General features: G+C 45.1%; 1 protein-coding gene across 3 annotated transcripts in view; it reads right to left on the minus strand.

Moving 5' to 3' along the window:
* Window positions 1-18995, minus strand: part of LOC139051338 (caspase-1-like) — a 65715-nt gene that overhangs the window by 21958 nt on the left and 24762 nt on the right. For 2 of the 3 annotated variants that reach the window (XM_070528360.1, XM_070528359.1), the window contains exon 6: window positions 5801-5924. In XM_070528360.1, the coding sequence (XP_070384461.1) occupies window positions 5801-5924 (124 nt within the window). Of the gene's footprint in view, window positions 1-5490; window positions 5577-5800; window positions 5925-18995 lie in introns of those variants that run through there. The other variant, XM_070528361.1, reaches the window with a different exon arrangement.

Here is an 18995-nt window from a genome sequence, read left to right on the forward strand (position 1 = left end):
CTGTAGGCACCAGTTGCTAAGCGTAGTCCTTTATTATGCATGGGATCTAACCGCTGAAGGTACGATTGTCTGGCTGTATCATATGCTATGCATCCATAGTCCAGTTTGCTACATACCAAAGAACAATAAATATGTAGGAGGCATTTACGGTCAGAACCCCAGCGCTTCTGTGACAGGACCTTTAGGACACTAAGTGCCTTATTTGTTATAATCTTTACGTTATTGATATGTTTAAGAAAATTGAGCTTTTTATCGAATATGACCTCCGAAAATTTTTGTTCTTGTCTAACTGGGAGTACCATTTCATTTAGTTTCAGGAATGGGTCCGGTTGTAAGCCCCTCCCCTGAGAGAACATCACGGCAACATTTTTTTCCAAATAAAAACAGAAGCCTTTGTATCAGCCCATTGTGTCAATATGTTTAAAGTGATTTGGATCTGCCGTTCACATATTGTTATGTTAGATCCACAGAAAGCAATTTGGAGATCATCAACATAAAAATAATTCATGAGGGTAGATGGCATGACCTTGCTAACAGAGTTCATTTTAACCATAAACAATGTTGTACTTAAAACACAACCCTGAGGCACACCGTTTTCTTGGGTGAATACACGTGGCAGCACTCTGCCAAGACGCACCTGAAATGTTCAATCGGACATGAAATCAGAAAGGCACTTCAGAATTTTGCCCCGAATCTCTTAGTCTGCCAAGTCTCTAAACATGCCGAATCTCCATGTGGTGTCATATGCCTTCTCCAAGCCAAAAAAGATAGCTAGGCAGTGTTGTTTGTGTCAAAAGGCATTGCGTACTTGATGTTCTAATCGGACCAGGTGATCAGTTGTAGAACAACCCTTTTTATAACCACATTGATGTATGTTTAAAGGGAAGCTGAAGAGTCTGTCGAATTCAATAAGACGCTCATATACGGATGCGGGAACCTTATAAACCATGTAGGTAAAATTTTGGGTTTTTTTTTTAATTAGGAGCGACGTAATCGTCGGTTGAAATTTTGCTGTAGCTCCGCCCACCGTTGAGTGAGCGAGCGGAGCGGAGACCGGAAACCACGGTGTTGTGACGTCAACTCTGTTTCGTTCCTTCGCAGCGTCTGCGACTGTGCCTGACCGCGCTTGTTTCTGCGTGCGTGCCATCGTAATCTGCTTCGATCGACCCTGCATTCCTTTGTTGGTGCGTCTGCGTATATGCAGAGTGGTAGTCAACGTGCGTGGTAGTCAATGTGAGTGGTAATCAACGTGAGTGGTAGTTATCGTGAGTGGTAGCCAACAGATGAAGGTCACTACACGTACTGCATGAACCGGGAAGCTTTTCACGCGTTTAAACCGTCTTTGTAGATTGCCGACAGCTTTGGACAGCGCACAAATGCCGACGATCGCATCCCCGCTTACGTTCCATGAGGAGGCATGCAGGAACACAACACTACAGTTGTTTGACCGGAAACGAGCTCACTAGATTGGCGAAAGATCGGCGAGATCACTAGATCGCTTTGCAAAAAACATACTCACCAAAGAGCATTTCGAACACGAGGAGATACCAAGACTTTGCTTTCGTTCGCGTCAAAAGCACTGCTCGCACCAGCATCGTTTGCTTCTTCGAGAGGCCGGCTCTTCGCAATCGGCTCGTACATGTAGGGAGTAACGCCGAACTTCTCAGAAAAACGCAGTCTCTCTAAATTTTCCATTACCGTCTCAGAAAAATAGCACCAAACTACCTGGCACCGCACTTCATGTGTAGCAGCAGCGGTCGGTTACTAGAGTTGACGTCACGAGGCGCACCGACCAATCACAGGTGGAAACGAGACACGCGAGCTGGGCGTGTCCGCTGCTGCACTTTTCGTCGAAATAAAATATATTTGCGCTTTCTTTCGCTCGATTTCGATATGATATTCGAATTCGGAGGGTTGAAAACCATTATGTACAGATGTTCACTCATTTTTTCTGGAAAACTTTTCAGCTTCCCTTTAAGGACCTTTCTGTTTCAAGGGTAAAAGTTTATTTGGTGTTCACAACAGATTTTTACGACTTTGCCAAACAACTGGTGAGAGTGATGGGGCGGTAGCTCCTGGGTGACGTTGGGGGTTTTCCAGATTTTAGAAAAGGTATAATCACGGCATTTGTCCATTTTCTTGGCATTTCGCCAGTTTCTCAGACCTTGTGAAAGAATTTTAGTAATGCTTTTATTGAGGTTTCTGACAGATGGGCAAGCATAGTATAGTGGATGCGGTCCATGCAAACTGCAGTTTTCTTTCCAGCCGAAAGTACACTCTTTAATTCTGGGAGTGTGAGGGGAGCATTGTATGGTAGATTGGATACACCTGTTCGTAATCTTTGTTTTTCAGCATAGTTTTTCTATGTTAAAAATGCGTCCGTGTAGTTTACTACACTGCATACTCTGTAGAAGTGTTCCCCCAGAATGTTTGCTTGTTCTTTGAGTGTTAGTATTTGGAATTGTGTAGGATGAGTAAGCCCCTATGAATTCCTTTACCTGTTCCCACATGTGTTTGGAGGTGACTGAACTATTAATTGAGGAGACATATTTCTGCCAAGAGTGTTTTTTGGCTTGTCTATGAATGTATCGTGCATGGGCTTTTTTCTGTTTGAAGTCAAGAAGGTTGTTGTAAGTTGGGTATCTACGAAGATTGCCCCAGGCCTTATTCTGTTCTTTGTTTGCTATGGTACATTCCTCTGTCCACCATGGGTTTAGTTTCTTTTGATGTTCTCCAGTAGATTGGGGTATAGGTCTTTCAGCTGCCGTGATTATGCAAGTAGTAAATGCTTTATTAATCTCATCGACACCTAGATGGGCTCAAGAATGTTCTTCAAGTTTGGCTGTTTTCGTGAAAAGTGGCCCGTCTGCCAGTTGGATTTTCCAACGACGCGGCCTGCAGGTGATGATGAGTAAAGTTGATGCCACTTTGATTATGGCAGGTACGTGGTCACTGCTGTATGGATTGTCAACACTTCCCAGTTAAAATCAATGAAAAGAGAATGTGAACAGAGAGCTAAATCAAGACAGCTAAAGTGACGTAATGTAGGTGAAAAATAAGTAGGTGCTCCTGAATTTTAAAAGACACGCGTCGTTAGATAAAATAAAATCTTCTATGAGTTGTCCTTGGGCCGTTTTCTGGCTTCCCCAAAGAGTACAATGGCCGTTAAAATCACCTACAAGCGTAAGAGGGTCCGGTAGCTGTTCAATCAGTTTTTCAAGTTCTTTCACATTTAAGCTTTCGTGGGGTGGTAAGTACAAAGAACAGACTGTTATAGTTTTAAAAGAGAGAATAGTCACGGCAACTGCTTCAAAACGAGTGTTCAGCTTAACTTTTCGGGTGGGAGTGCCGCCTTTCACAAGAACGGCAACTCCTCCAGACAGTCGGCTGGCAATTTCCCGGTCTTTTCGAAAGACAAAAAAACCTTTTGAGAAATTCTGGTTTTGGGGGCCTAGATTTGTTTCTTGTAAACAACAGGCAACTGGAGAGAAGCTATTTATGATGTCTTTTATGTCACCTATGTTATGTAATACAGTAGAACTCTGCAGTTCCGGTGTATAATAAAAGATATAATGGAACATAACAGAGAATATTTAAATAGAGATTGATCCTTAAATACCAATTATAGGTGACAACACATGTTTAGAAACCGGCTGGGGATAAGAACAGTAACTGTTAGGTTACCTGTCCTTTTTTGGAGTGATTACTGGGAGTAACCACTCCCACTCGAAAGAGCGCTGGTCCTTTGATGTCAATGACGCCGGTGTTTTGGTATCGACCTCCACTGCTCTGTCAGAAGCGCTGGAGGACTGAGCGACTGGCACTGAGGCAGGTGCCTCAGGCCTTGATATTCGCGTTGTCTTAAGGCCCTGCAAGACCGTGATCTCCGGAGCCTTTGAAAGCGATGGGGCAGCACTGGCTGCCACCACCAAGGGGGCGGGAGGAGTCACCACAGGGCTACTGCCCCCTGATGCGGCACACTGGCACAGCTGAGTTTAGGTAGGTGCGACAGACGTTTCCTGGCTTCATAGAATGATATCTTTTCTTTAACTGTGATTGCCATGATTTCCTTTTCCTTTTTCCAAACGGGACATGACCATGAGTAGGCAGGGTGATCACCTTTGCTGTTTACGCAATGTGGAGGAGAATTACACTTTTCGGAGTCGTGATTGTTGCTGCTGCATTTTGCACATGTTGCTTTGCCTCTGCATGAAGGAGAAGCATGGCTAAACCTTTGACATTTAAAACATTGTGTCGGATTGGGAACATACAGCCTGGCATTGACCTTGACCTAGCCAGCCTCAAGGGAACAGGGCGATGCACTGGTGGCAAACGTGAGAATAACATCCTTTGTGGGAATTTCTTGATTGTTTCGTTGAAGGACGATTCTTTGGACTTTTGTGATGCCTTGCCCCTGGAAACCCTCAAGGAGTTCCTCATCGCTCAAATTGATGAAGTCTTCCTCGGAGATGACACCCCTGCTCATGTTTAACGAGCAGTGGGGTGAAATCGTGACTGCTATATTACATATACTGGTGACGTCTGAAAGCTTGTCAACTTCCTCTTTCTCTTTCAATTCCAGGAGTACATCTGCACTAGACATCTTTGAAGCCTTGTAGGCTGATGCGAGTTTTTGCATGAGGCTTTTTGCCACCAAAATGGGGAAAGCTTTCTTACAGAAGTGTTTACGATGCTATGTATGACATGGTACTTCACATATGTTGGGGCACTGCTTCGGAAAGTAAATTGAAATGTTGCACCGGTGCACCTTCTTTTCTGAGGGAGATCTAATAAGGGGGGAAAAGATTCAGCCATAGAGTTTCCTCGATATTCAGCAGCTACGCCAGCCACCCACCACGAGCTCAACAAGGGGATGCTACGATACCCAAAGGAAACATAGACGCCAGATGTACATAGCTACTATAACCTAATATAATAGACCCAAGGTTGGATAAACTACACCAGGTTAACCCTTGCTGCTTGGAGAATTGGAAGTAAATTGAAGTGAAAAGAAAACAGAAAAGATGAAAAGGCATGAGAGAAAGACGAAGACTGGAGAGAAGGACCGGAAAAGGCAATTGCCGATTTTCTCCAGGTGGGTTAGTCTGGAGGTGCCATCTGTGTGAAGCAGAGGCCAAAAAGGTGTGTTGCCTCCGCCAGGGGGCCTTAAAGGTCCGAACACACAGCATCGGCTCAACCCCCAGGATCGCCCTTTGCCCAGACATGGCTAAGCCACACACACCTACACGCGGGAGGGTCCAACCCTCATGTGCTTGGGTATGTGCTGTGGCAACACACCAAATGCCTTCTGACACAGACGCCCCTGTGGGGATGCTTCGATAAGCCAGTCAAATCCTTCCAAAGCATTGCAACTCTTGTAAACCAAGTTTCAAACCGCCTTAAACCATAGATTACTAACCAAAATTGTAGTTCTATGTCAGTAAAGCTGCATTTGGTGGGATATGAGAGACAGTAGCAAAAAACTGCAGGTTAATTCTGACCACCTGATGTGTCTTTCCTTTATTTTTGCCCAATGTAAAATCAGCACATGGGCAGAATCCACCTGAGCCTGGCTCCTGCAAATGGGAGTTAAAGTTTACAATAAGGCACAAGGAAACCGAATGCCATGGCCACTCCCAATGGAACACCACAATGGATGTAGTGGCCCAGTGGGAGTGACATGTCCCTGTAACATGTCCAGCAGTCTGCTGGTATAAAAAGGAATTGGGACTCAATGCCAACAGAGAGTGGCACTGCTTTGTTAGCACCATGGCTACACAAAGCTTCCAATCTCACTAACCTGGCACTGTCGAGTAGGCAGCCAGGAAGTCAGCATGTGTTGGGATGCGGTATATCTGGCCCGGTGAATCTGATGTGTCCAAGACTGCCGGAGTGCCTGCATCCAGCCTATCACCACGGCAAGCCTGCAAGGCAATATAGCAATATGCACTATGGCTCTGGCAACTCAACACCTCAGCTGCTACTTAGCTGCAGTCTGTTATGAGAACTCTCCCGTTTTATTTTTTTCAATGTCCAAGAATCTGCAAAAAGGACTGACTGTTGTCACAGATAAAGCAGTGCCATCTGCACAGTAAATTACAGTCACCGAATGATAATTCGGACTCAGTGAAGACTGCCAGGGTCCAAAAAATCAGGAGTCTGAAATACCGGATTCCACCGTAAATAAGCGACTTTATTCCTCAAGTGGCAAAAAAAGGTGCGCCGTGTTCTCGGTTCGTCAATTTCGGAGATACCTTCAATTTTGTGTGAATAGCGCAAGATGCATCGGTGTCTACGAGCAACAGCATTCTCGGCCCACTGCCAGGTACGCTATCTTATCAGAGTGTGGAAACACTGCCACCCACCAACGCCTCTGGTGTCAGTCACTTGAAATATTGCAAAAATGATGTACCTTTGAAAGTGATAGTCCAAGAACACAAGCCAAGCGTGTCAATGTGTTGCTGAGTGCACATACACTTGCCTTTGGCCTAGACATCCCGTGGCCGCGATTTTCTAGCAATGCCTTTTATGCTGTTCCTTTTCACACTTCGTCATTGGTCAGAACACTGCTCTGCACACTTTATCAACAGGATCAGTTGGCCATGAATGGTTATCTCTTATCGGATGATAAGAGTGGGATGGAATCAAGCTGAAGGCAGCGCTATAATATATAGATCATTGTTATACTGTTGCTACAGGCAGACTAAAGTATACACTCAATGCATGCACCGAATTTTTATCGGCAACTACACTAGTTCAACTAGGCTTCGCTAGTTTCGTGGATGTACTGGCAACATGGCCGGGAACCATGCTGGTGACGTATCCAAACAGTAATATAACTATTTTGGCTCGATTTGCGGAGGCTGAAGGGGCACATGGTCGTGTAGATGGGAGTCCAAATTATCGCACAATGTGATGTATGACATCCGAAATTTCAGTCGTCCTGATACATTATATCTATGGGGTTAGTGGCAGTGCTGTGGGGCTGTTCGAATAATCAAGCATGTCCTAATTACCGGTATCTGAATTACCATTTGGCGACTGTAGTCGTACCGCATAGAGTCTATGTATAAGAATGTCTGAAATTTCGCACGCTGAAATCCTTCACCATCCGATTTTCTGGACATTTTGCCATGCCTGCCGGTCTAAAGCAGTATTAACTGACGCAACCACCGACACCATTTTGATTATGTCACAGCTTTGAATCAGTGCTCCCGCATGCCGAGCTACTATGGTGGCAATGCTAGGCCTAGTTGCTTCCGACATCCACTACCAAGCTTCCTGCAGTTCGATATTGTGGTTTCCGAGAGAAGCAACTAGAAGCACCTAGGATAGGCAGAACCTTGGCGAACATATTAGACTTAGCCCTCACGACAACGCCTAATCTTGTGAATCCACTGACGTATCTCCCTGTTACTTTAATCCACTTCACCTTAATATGTTACGCCCCATGTCAAACTGCTACACGAAAAACAGTAAGGAATTACAGGAAAGCTTATACAGCAATTTATAGAGAACTTGAAATGTTTGTAGATGAGTATATGCCTGGCTTTTTGATAGCACAGTCGAGAAGAATTAGAAGCTTTTGAAAAATAAAGTGGCATGCTTGATTGAGAAGTGCATCCCTCTTCAAGCTGTATCAAATAAGAGACATTCACTGTGGTTTATAGCAGCATTGAAAAGGCTTCTCAACAACAAAAAAAAAGGTGCTTTCGGCAAGTTAAAAATTTGCACAATAATGTTTGCAGATGCGCTTACTGTAATGCCCTTTCTGAGTATCGCACTGCTATCAGAGAGGCCAAGCACAATTATCTTAACATAATGCTGCCTTCAATGCTGACTACAAATTCGTCCAAGTTTTGGAATATAGTGAAACCTGTAAAACAAAATGTTATCGCTCTTACTAATTCCGGTGGCCACATTCTGCGCAGCGAAAATTGTTGTTTTGCGCTAAATGATGCTTTTGCAATATTTTTTTCTTCTTATGCAGCTGCAGTGCCACAGCTACAGAACACATATTTTTGTCCGATGAACTTTATTGTTATCGATTCTGCAGTTATTCTAAATTTAATCCAGAAACTTAAATTGTTCTCTAGCTGCAGCATTGACAAAGTAAGTGCGAAATTTCTCAAAAATACAACAATGTACTCTTCAATAATTTTATCTCAAATTTTCACGAAGTCCCTCCAGTGTTCCACCCTACCTAACAATTGGAAGGTGATTCCTATATTTAAATCCAGTAACATGTATTCCTCCCTAAATTACAGAACAATACCTATAACACGTAGCGCATTTACTCAATCTAACGCTCACTTTCTTTCCGATAAAATGGGTCCCAAAATTGCATGCGCGTTAGGACAAAGCACGACCCTAAATCTGCATTACCATATTGCGATCGGCATTTCCAAATGGCAGCCTCATACGCGCTTTGTACCTAACTGCCGTAGCTTCCTCCATGTGCTGCAGTACATGTGCTTAGTTTAGTCCACCGTCCATCTTCCCATTTTCTGTGGTTGCTCTATCAGCATAGAAGTGCCGACTGCGAAGACATGCCGAGCTCATCACAATGCCGCAATTAAAAGGAAAGCGATCACAGAAATCGGGCCGCACCACGAGCATTTGGAGTTCCCGAAACTTGCATGTGGGACTGGCGCAAACAGGAGAGGCGTTCTAGACCGGCGGCTGCACAGCCCCTTTCGTGAAAGCGATCTGCGATAGAGACAGTCAACGCGTCTAGGCACATCGTGCTGTGTTCTCGTCGCTTAGTTAGCATTGAAGCGAGAGGCTGCACAAAGGTCAATTCGCTCGCTCCTGCTGCCACATTTCATCACTCCAGCATTTTGATAAAGAGTTTACGCGGTCATGCGGTGAGACGTGTTCAAGTTTGCTTGGGCGCATGTGACACTATGCCTGTTAGTTTAGTTAGCAAGCGAATGTTTAAAATTTATACGGCTGATAAAACTACTATCCATACTTTTCGTATAGCTATCTACTAAATTGCTATCGAAATCGATGCTTGGCCTTTCAGGCGATTGCAACTCTTTTTATTTATCGCAACTTTAGTGTATTTGGAGTAAATCTGTTTTTCCAAATGAGAGAAAGTTGCATTTCTGTATGCAAGAATGAGGTGCGCGGTACTGCGAACAACTTTATTTAAGGTCACGGCAGATGGGTGTGAATTACAATTGAGGATGTTTTTCTTTTCTTCTTTTGGTTAAGCAAAACAGGTGCATGTTACAATCAAGGGCGCGTTAGAATTAAGTAAATACGGTGTACCCTGTAAATTGCTCAAGCATGTAATTTTCACTACCCTAATCTAATAAAATTTTTGAAATCCAACTCATATTTTAGTGACTTTCAGCATGGCTTTCACAAGAACTACTCGTGTGAAATGCAGCGTTTACCTTTTACCCAATAAGTAACTTCAACTTGAGATCATGGTTTGGAAGTTGATTGCACATTTCTCATTTTCACCAAAGCATTTGACAAGTTGTCTCATCAGTTACTAATCATTAAAATGAGTTGAATATTAAATAAATATTAAATATGGACCCTAACATCTTAATATGGACTGAGTGTTTTCTCACTAATTGCACTCAATATGTGATGGCTAATGCATAATAGTTCCTCTTCCCCCCCCCCCGTGGTATTAAATCTGGAGTTCCCCAGGATTCAGTGCTCGCTCCTCTGCTGTTTCTAAATTATATGAACGACCTTCCTAACAGCCTCAATTCCTTCATAAAGTTGCTCGCTGATGACTGCGTCATCTTTTGCCCAATAACCAATAAAGACATTGTAAAATCATGACTTTTTCCCATGTCTCCATTCCTTCCAGTTCTTTTGACTACCTTATTAACAGAACTAAATTAGATCATGTGTCATCTTACAAGTACCTCATAGTACAAATAACGAGTAATCTTTCGTGGTGTCATGACATAACACACATTAATTACTAACAAAGCTAAACGCTCACTGGGAAACCTTCGTTGAAACTTTCACTATGCCGCAGCAAATCTTAAACTACTATTTCATCGAACAATAATTCCACCTAAGCTAGAATATACAGCAGCGATATGGGATCATTAAAACACCCTAGTTGACTCATTAGAACCAATCCAAAAAACAGTGGCAAGATTTATCTTATTGGATTATAACCGAACTTCAGGCATCACCTCAATGAAATCTTCCCTTGGCCTTCCTAACCTGATAATACAACAAAAAGTTTTTCGCCTTTCTCTCTTTCATCAGATTTATTTTCACAATCCAATTCTTCGGGCTGAATTCGTCTCAGCACCATCCTACTTGTCATCGTACATGGACCATCCTAACTAAGTAGTCCTTTCTTTTTGTCGCACTAACTTTTTTTTGGTCATTGTTACCAAAGACCATCAAAGGCTGGAATAAGCTTCCCGCCTCCACTGCTGCTACAAAGGACAGCAAGTCCTTCAAGACTCAATCACACTTCTCTTCTCTAATTAGTTGTACTTAACTTTGTTTTTCTTTCACCACTTCTGTATGTAATACCTATAGATGTAATCAGACCTTTTTGTCTTTGTTGTTTTGTTTATTCTACTATCTCACTATATGTTCTACTATTTCATGTATATCATGATGTATATTAGGATGCAATTTTTTGTATCTGTTTTGTTTGTAATACTTTCTCATTGCAATTTAACCCACCCCCTCTGCAATGCCCTGTGGCCTCGAGGGTATTAAAATAAATAAATAAATAAATTCACAGCTGTCAGCAATGGCACCGACTCCGCTCTGTCATTCTTGCTGATGGCTTCAAAGCGTCGAAAGCACGGCAAGGGTCAAGTGTTGCATAGTGCTGGTTCCTAAAAGTAAGCTTTGTCACAATACAGAGGGGCCAGCCTACATGGAACAAACTTTCACACCGAAGTTCACGCGACAGAATAGAAGCAGTGGCACGGCGCCGATTGTTCGATGGCTTGGGCTACATGGGAGCTAAAAACAGGTGGACGCCGCAGCATACTTGCCACATAGCTGTCAGTCTTGTCAGAGACTATGAATGTGCTCTTGCAAGACAAAAAAAAAAGATAAAAAGGGCTTTCATTCTATTATTCATAGTCAGTTGCCAAGCAATCAGAAAATAAAGTTTCCTACACACTTATAGAAATGATTTAATGTACTCTTTTTGCCCCGCTGGAAGTCAGAGCAAGGTCAAACCTCACGACGCCTGGCGAGCGCATATGCCGCTTTTGGCGGTAAGTTTGCCGAGCGACTTTTTTCTGTCCGGGCCAGGTCAGTGACGGGTGTAAAATTTTTGTACACTGGGTGTCGGGCGAAGTTCATTGCTTCGATGGCGGTTTTTCAGTCCGTGTAGCTCAGCCTTTACACGGTCAAGCCTATGCGATGTACGGCCGTGAAGTATACTAAGAGTGGAAGGGGGCCACTGCCACAGGATGTAGTATTCCTTAATTATACACGCATGCAGCTGCCGCCTGCTTTCACAGTACGAGCGTCAGTGCACCTAGTGTACTGGCAGGCCTTCAGAGCTATTTCGAAAGTGCCTGTGGCAATATGAGCCCTTGGGGGCAGTAAAAGGTATGCATTAATTTTTTCGGACTGCCCGAGTTTTCCGACATTTTTGCAGCCCCTAGAAAGCCAGAAAAATCAAACTTTGACCGAAGCAAGACTCTGCAATCATCGCCAAACACTGTCGTATGGTGGACTCACACTGCCAATGAGGACCACTTATTATGCAATACCAGTGGTAAGGGACGAGACAAGAGACAAAGATGCCACAAAATGGCGCTGTATGCCACCTTCATCTTGTGTGCCACTACCTGGCACTGGTATCTCATACTAAAGATTACCAAGCCAAACACAACGTCTGGGGACCACTCAACAGCACTACAGCACTTCTTGGCCTTGACCCTTCCCGGCAATGACTACAGGGAGAAAAGCTTTCAAAGCTGCTCCCTGGCATTTGGCAGGTGTTTGGCGCTACCACCATCTTCATGTGCACCCCGCACACATACATTCCCATATCTGCAGTGGCGTCCTGCATCACCGTCGCCAACAGAAAACTAGCTGGCATGGCCGATGGGAATGAGGTTGCACAACACATGACACCAATGAAAATGTCAACCATAGTTTTTATGCTTAAGAACAAAGTTTACATGCTTGCCGATTGTGTGCCTACAATGGCTTCGTGGGTACAGGAGCAAATGTTTCCATCATGAGTCTTGCTTTTGAAGGTCTCTTTTGATGCATCTGTTTTTCACACATGAATCCACAGTATAACTAGACATACCACTAACATTACAATAAAGCTCACGTTCCTCAACATTGCATCCCTCCACGTTAGAAGTGTTCACACTGGCACTAATTTACCTGGGCCCAAGAGTGATATTGAACCTATTTGAGTGTGTATTGCAGTCATCATCATCATCATCATCATCATCATCAGCCTGGTTACGCCCACTGCAGGGCAAAGGCCTCTCCCATACTTCTCCAACTACCCCAGTCATGTACTAATTGTGGCCATGTTATCCCCGCAAACTTCTTAATCTCATCCGCCCACCTAACTTTCTGCTGCCCCCTGCTACGCTTCCCTTCCCTTGGAATCCAGTCCGTAACCCTTAATGACCATCGGTTATCTTCCCTCCTCATTTCATGTCCTGCCCATGCCCATTTTTTTTTCATGATTTCAACTAAGATGTCATTACCTCACGTTTGTTCCCTGACCCAATCTGCTCTTTTCTTATCCCTTAACGTTATACCTATCATTCTTTTCTCCATAGCTCGTTGCATCATCCTCAATTTAAGTAGAACCCTTTTCGTAAGCCTCCAGGTTTCTGCCCCGTACGTGAGTACTGGTAAGACACAGGAGTTATACACTTTTATCTTGAGGGATAATGGTAACCTGCTGTTCATGCAGTAATGAATATTAGATACAGCCGAATCTCGATAATTCGAACTCGAACGGGCCCGCAAATTTGTTCGAACCGAAAGAAGGACTTAGTCTTGAAGTACTCGTGTACCGTAGCACGGTGCACATATGGTGCGATTAGTAAAATATCGCAGTGCACAAGCACACAGCTAGTGAGGATCATGAAACTGCTCACGCCAGCCGACACTCACTTCCCGATAACGGCAGAAAATCACGAAGTGGGCTAAGGTGGCGCCGGGCTGACGTGGAGGCAGAGACACGCGGAGACCATCAAAGGTGAGGGAGTTATGAAGAAGTTGAAAGGCAGGGCAAGGGGAGCACAGTTTCAAGGAGAGGTGGGAAGGAAGCGAATTTGCTTTCCCGCCAGCTTGACGGATGGCGCTAATTACCTCTGCCACCTTACTGCTACCCAAGACTGCCACGGAGGAGTTGAAGAGGCCGGATTGGGCCTCCGCTGCTGCTTCCCTCTGCGTGCTCGCATGCTTTTTCCTTAATCTGCTGACTGATCTGCGCTGTGTTTTTGTTCTGCATCCTGCGTTCTTAACACATCACGTCTTATGGAGATGACGAAGTTGTTGCCACTGATCATAATCATGTTGGTGTGCTCCCTTCTGTTGCAGCATCGCCACGGGCAAAAGATAAGGAGAATGAGGTACTGGGTGTCGCCTTCATGTCCTTGTATTCAAGTTTGTCTTGTACAGAATTGGATGTGGCGCACTGTCTCTGACAACCTTTTCATCGGGACGTCTCGGTTTAGACTCGTCATTGTGAAAAAAAAGTTGCAGTTTGTTCGAATGGCAAAGCACTGATTGCGATAGCAAATTAGTGGACAGCTATACGAAGCGATAGTAGTTTTATCGATTAAGTCTTGCATTAGGGCCAGTTGGAATAATATACATGTATTTAAAAAGCAGTGCTTCAACATTGAACACAGACACGTGACCAGCACATACGTAGCGCATCTATGAATGGTTTATTAAAACAAATAGGGGGCGCAGATTGTGGGCGCAATGCCATGTGCAAAGACTAATGTGCAAACAGCTTGATATGTGGGGCTCATCTGTTAGTACCTTTCTTAGGGGACTGATTACGCCAAATTCAAAGTTGTGTGCACGCTTTGGATTTTTCCTTGGTTTTATCGGCCGTATAAACTTGTACACACAGGCATACTAAGTAAATAAACAAGCATGGTGTCATGCACGCACAAGTAAACATGAACACATCTTGCTCGATGACCACGAGAACTCGCTGTCAATACACTGGTGTGAGCAAATGCAGCAGCAGCAGCAAGCGAAGTGACATTCATGCTGTCTATTGCTTCAATGCAAACTGAGCGCTGAGGACACACAGTACGCACAGAGCTACGAGCTGCCGAGACACCTACACTCTGCCCCCAATGCAGATCGCTCTCAAGATATGGCCGCGTGAACGTGCGCAGTCGCCACATGCGCAGTTGCAGCCACGGAGTAGACTCCCCCCCCTGTACGTCGCAATGTCGCATGCCTCGCGCACGATGGAAGATGGCACGCTTCCTTCCAGCTCCGTCTCCTCTGAGCGGGCGAGATTGAGCCGCAGTTGTCGGCTCCCCTCACACGCTTGCACTCGCACATACAGCGTAAGGCGCAGAGTGACAGTGTTATCGCCCTTTGACTTTATATGGAACCGCACACACAGTGTTGAGGGGTCTCTCCTAAGCTTTTCCTCTATGGCTGGGTCAGAGCAATGCTGGTCGAGGGTGCCACTGCGTTCTAGCGTGCTGCTGAGAGCACTGTTGGAGCGCGGTACGTTCAAATTAATTGCTGCAAATGCTTCCACATTCGTATTACCGGGCATTTTCACCTATTAGAATACGCATAATTTTGACGGGACTACAGCATTAGTTCAAATAAACCGGAAGTTCGAATGAATGAGATTCGACTGTATAACAAATGCATTTTTGCTTCAGATGCAATGTCATCATAATGGAGACTGAGCATATAGCAGAGGTATTAAAGTCATTCTTTGTGATGAACCACTGCTAATACCAGGCCAAAAATCAATGCTTTCAGCACGGAGTTACACCTCTAACAACATTACTGTCTCCTGGTGCCTCAAGATAAATTTCCCGACAGGTTCCTTCCTTCCTGAGGACTGGAAAACAGGTATTGTGGTCCCTGTTCCTAAGTCTGGCCCTAGAAGTGCTGCTTCAAACAATATAGTCTAATATCACTGACATCCACTGCATGTAAGATACTACAACATATTCTATTCACGAGCACTGTAGCTCATTTTAATACTAAGGGCCAAAGAATGAAATCTTCCTTACCTCAGTAAGGAAGCCTTCATTCCAGTGAGACCACTTTATGCCACTCTGAATGCTTCCTTACTGAGGGGCCCTCAGTGAAGGCTTCCTTGATGTTTCCTCAGCATAAGACAGGTCCGAAGCTACCTTCATTGGTCCTTACGCCGCTCCTGGCTTTGAACGAGCGCTTCACCTCACTGCTTAGCCACGTCACGTTTGCTTGTGCATGCGCACTGTCACCGACTTGCAGAGAAGCGCGAGCACGGTATGTCTTGCCAGACATGTTCGTATCAGCCACACATTCGGTATGAATGGCGTTGCTAGGAGTTGCTGGAGCCCATCAAGTTTTGCACTGTAAACGTGGTACTTTTTTACGTTTAGTAAACAAAACTAGAAGAAAGTGTGCCCGCATCTCTATATTAGCACTTCAGCTTAAATATTGTGCGATGACACAACATCTTTTTATTGAAAAGCAGTGTTCGCATAAAGCTTTTAAGAAATCCTCTCGAATCCAGGCATGCGGCAACCGTTCCTAACGCGAGGACGGTCGAAGGGAGCTTTCAGAGCACGCTTGCTTCCTCCATCAGTCCTTCGCTGTAAGGAGGCCTCACGTAAGGTTTGGAAGCGGTCGAAGGAAAGCAACGTTTCATTGTTTGAGCCTACCATACTTATTTGATTCTAACACGCCCTCGATTGTAACATGCACCCATTTTCCGTGATCAAAAAATTAAAAAAAAACCTCGATTGTAACGCACACCCGTTTTCCATGAAAAAAAAAAAGAGTACAATACCACGCACCTCGTGCTTTCATATAAAAACACTATTTTCTTTCATTAGGAAAAAAACTGATTTATTCCCGATACACTAAAGTTGTGATGAATAAAAGCTTAAATGGAAGCAGCGCACCTTGCCGCCAAGATTTTCATTGTGCTGGTACAAGTCGCGTGGGGCAATAGATATCACTCGTCACTATCAGACAACTCCTTATCGCTATCAACAGACCAAAGCATTTCATCCACGGTGCTTTCCATGGCATTCGAAATCCCGCACTTTTTAAAGGCCTTGTTGACCATGGCAGACGGGATCGTGCACCATGCAACTTTCACCTATCCAGTAAAGTCCTGCAGTGAGGCACACTTCATTTTATTGGCAGGCATGAATCCGTAGCAGCCACTGACAAGCCATTCCGTGCAGAGCGCCTGAATTTTATCTTTCACTGGCTTGTTCAAACATCAAGCAGCTGGAGCTGCGATGTCATGCCGCTGGGTATCATGACAAGGTTGGTGTTGCATGTAGCCAGCTTGTTCTTGATGCACTGGTCAAGGTGGCACCTGAATGCGTCGAGCACAAGCATCCCACGCAGACCCAAACTGCCGCCGGGTCTCTCCCGCCAAACATTATCAATCCAGTCAGCGACCAAGTCCGTGGTCATCCAACCTTTTTTTATTTGCACACACAATCACGCCACTCGGAAACATGATTCCTTTTGGGGGCGCCCTCCACCTGAAGATAACATACGGGGACAGCTTGTGCCCATCCCCAGTGCAACAAAGCATTGCGGTGACTAATTTTTTGTGGCCGGAAGACAAAATGCGCACTTTCTTCACCCCCTCTCTTCGCCCCCTCTCGATGTGCCTCAGGGCTCCTTCCTGGGGCCTTTGCTGTTTTTATTGTATGTATATAAATAATAATGGCGAAGGTCTGACATCACAGTTAAGGCTGTTTGCAGAAGACTGCATGCTATATAGGGTGACTAGCAGCAAGGATGATGCCAGCCTGATTCAGCAAGACCTCAGTCTATTCAGTGAACGGTGTACTAAGTGGCGCATGCAGCTAAACCTAACCAAAACACTCAACATGACATTACTCGAAAGAACTCTAAATTTCTCTTACACCTTGAATAACAATGTAATAGCTAAAGTAACACAGCTTAAATACCTAGGTGTTTGGTACACCCCAGAATTATCATGGCAGAAACAGGCTATGTAACCACTAAGGCAGGGAAAATGCTAGGTTTTCTTCGTAGGAATTCCGGAGTATTCGGCCAGTTTGCACGAGAGCTGCTATACAAAACATACATAAGGTCCATCTTCAAGTACACTTGTGTAGTGTGGGACCTTCAAAAGGCACATGACATTGATCAACATGAGAGGGTGCAGCATCTAGGTGTGCGGGGGGAGAGGAAGAAGTTTGGTCGACACAGTGGCACTGCTGTCTCGCTTCCTAGTATTTTTGTATTTCTCGACGTTTTGTCGAATAGAATTGTCAAAGACGTTGGACGACTCGCCAAGATACCTTCCCTACCGGAGGCCGGGGGGGCCTTCACCTCCCGTCGCTTCGATAGGAGCCTGCAGAAGAGCCCAATCTGGTAGCGGCGAGAGCTCCGTCATGACTACGCCTGACCTGACACTGGGCCAGAGGCAACCGACTGACCCTGAGAGCAACTGTGAACGTAAGCGATATAAGGCTACAGAAACAGACGACGAGTCCATGCTTATTGATGATTGTGACATAGCCGACATCACAGATCTGGACGATAAAGGCTTGTGCGTCACCGCAAGGAGAGGACCGTCGGAATCCCAGTGATCATTACCCCTGCCACAGAAGGAGCCGACCTGAAAAAAGTGAATCCCATTGTTCTGTCTACGGAAATTGAGAAAATTCTTGGCGCACCGTCAGTTAGGAGCCGATTTACTGCTCAGGGAGCCCTGCTTCTAGATGTCCAGACAGAAGAGCATGTGAACTCCCTTCTCAGTTGCAAGTCAATCTCAGGGACTGCAATCTCAGCACGAGTGCCCAATTCATACCTGCAAAACACGTGTATTATTAGAGGAGTACCGAAGTGGTACACTGATGAGGAACTGTTGGAATACCTAAAGCCACAAGGTGTTTACCATGCAAGCAGAGTCACGCGACGCGTCCAAACTTTCGAATCCGACTGGGAGTCCCGGCGAACCAGCACCATGGTTTTTACGTTCGCTCCAAACACAGACTGTCCAGAGAAGATCAACTTGGGCTTCACAGGACATGGGACCATCGACAACGTTGAGACACCACCTCGGTGCTTCAAGTGTCAGCGCTATGGACATGTGGCCAAGTACTGCCGTGGTGAGCAGCAGTGTAAGAGATGTGGAGGACCGCATGATTTCAATACATGCGCGTGCAGCGAGAACTTTCTTTGTGCAAACTGTAGTGGTGGTCATCCAGCTAGTTATAGCAAGTGTCTTACGCAGGCGGCAGCAATAAAGCGAAAGAAAATGTTTATCTTGGGGCCAACAGGGAAGGATGAGAAAAATACGACCAAAAAAGAAGACGGAGAGTTGCAGAGAGTCAGACAAATTCAAATGGAGCTCAAAGAGGGAAACTGATTTCCCAAGCCTGAAGCCTTCTCCAGGAATCCAGGACACAGTGGTGCCATCGCACAGCGGACCGGCTAAAGCAGTCAAATCAATGAACAGAGGCCCCGTAGACGAGAAGACTGCTGAACAACCGGAACAGCCAAGTTATGTGTCTGCACTGCGGCGATCCCAATCGCGTTGCGATGAAAAAACACCATAGGAGGACTGTCAACAGGTGCTATGTGCTCTCTTCAAGGCCTTGCGATCACACATAGGGAAGATGCCGGCGAGCTCGATGAAAGACATGCTTTAATGTAGTCCTGGCTCTCGAGTCAGTGATTCTAAGCTGTGCCTCTTCTTAAAGCACCTAGCAATATGAATGCAGTCAGGACACAATGTTCACCATCTCGCCCAAAGGTGCCACTTATTATGCAATGGAACTGTGCGGGTCTTGCGT

The sequence above is a fragment of the Dermacentor albipictus genome, unplaced genomic scaffold, assembly GCF_038994185.2.
Source record: "Dermacentor albipictus isolate Rhodes 1998 colony unplaced genomic scaffold, USDA_Dalb.pri_finalv2 scaffold_11, whole genome shotgun sequence".
In the NCBI taxonomy this organism is placed as follows: Eukaryota; Metazoa; Arthropoda; class Arachnida; order Ixodida; family Ixodidae; genus Dermacentor; species Dermacentor albipictus.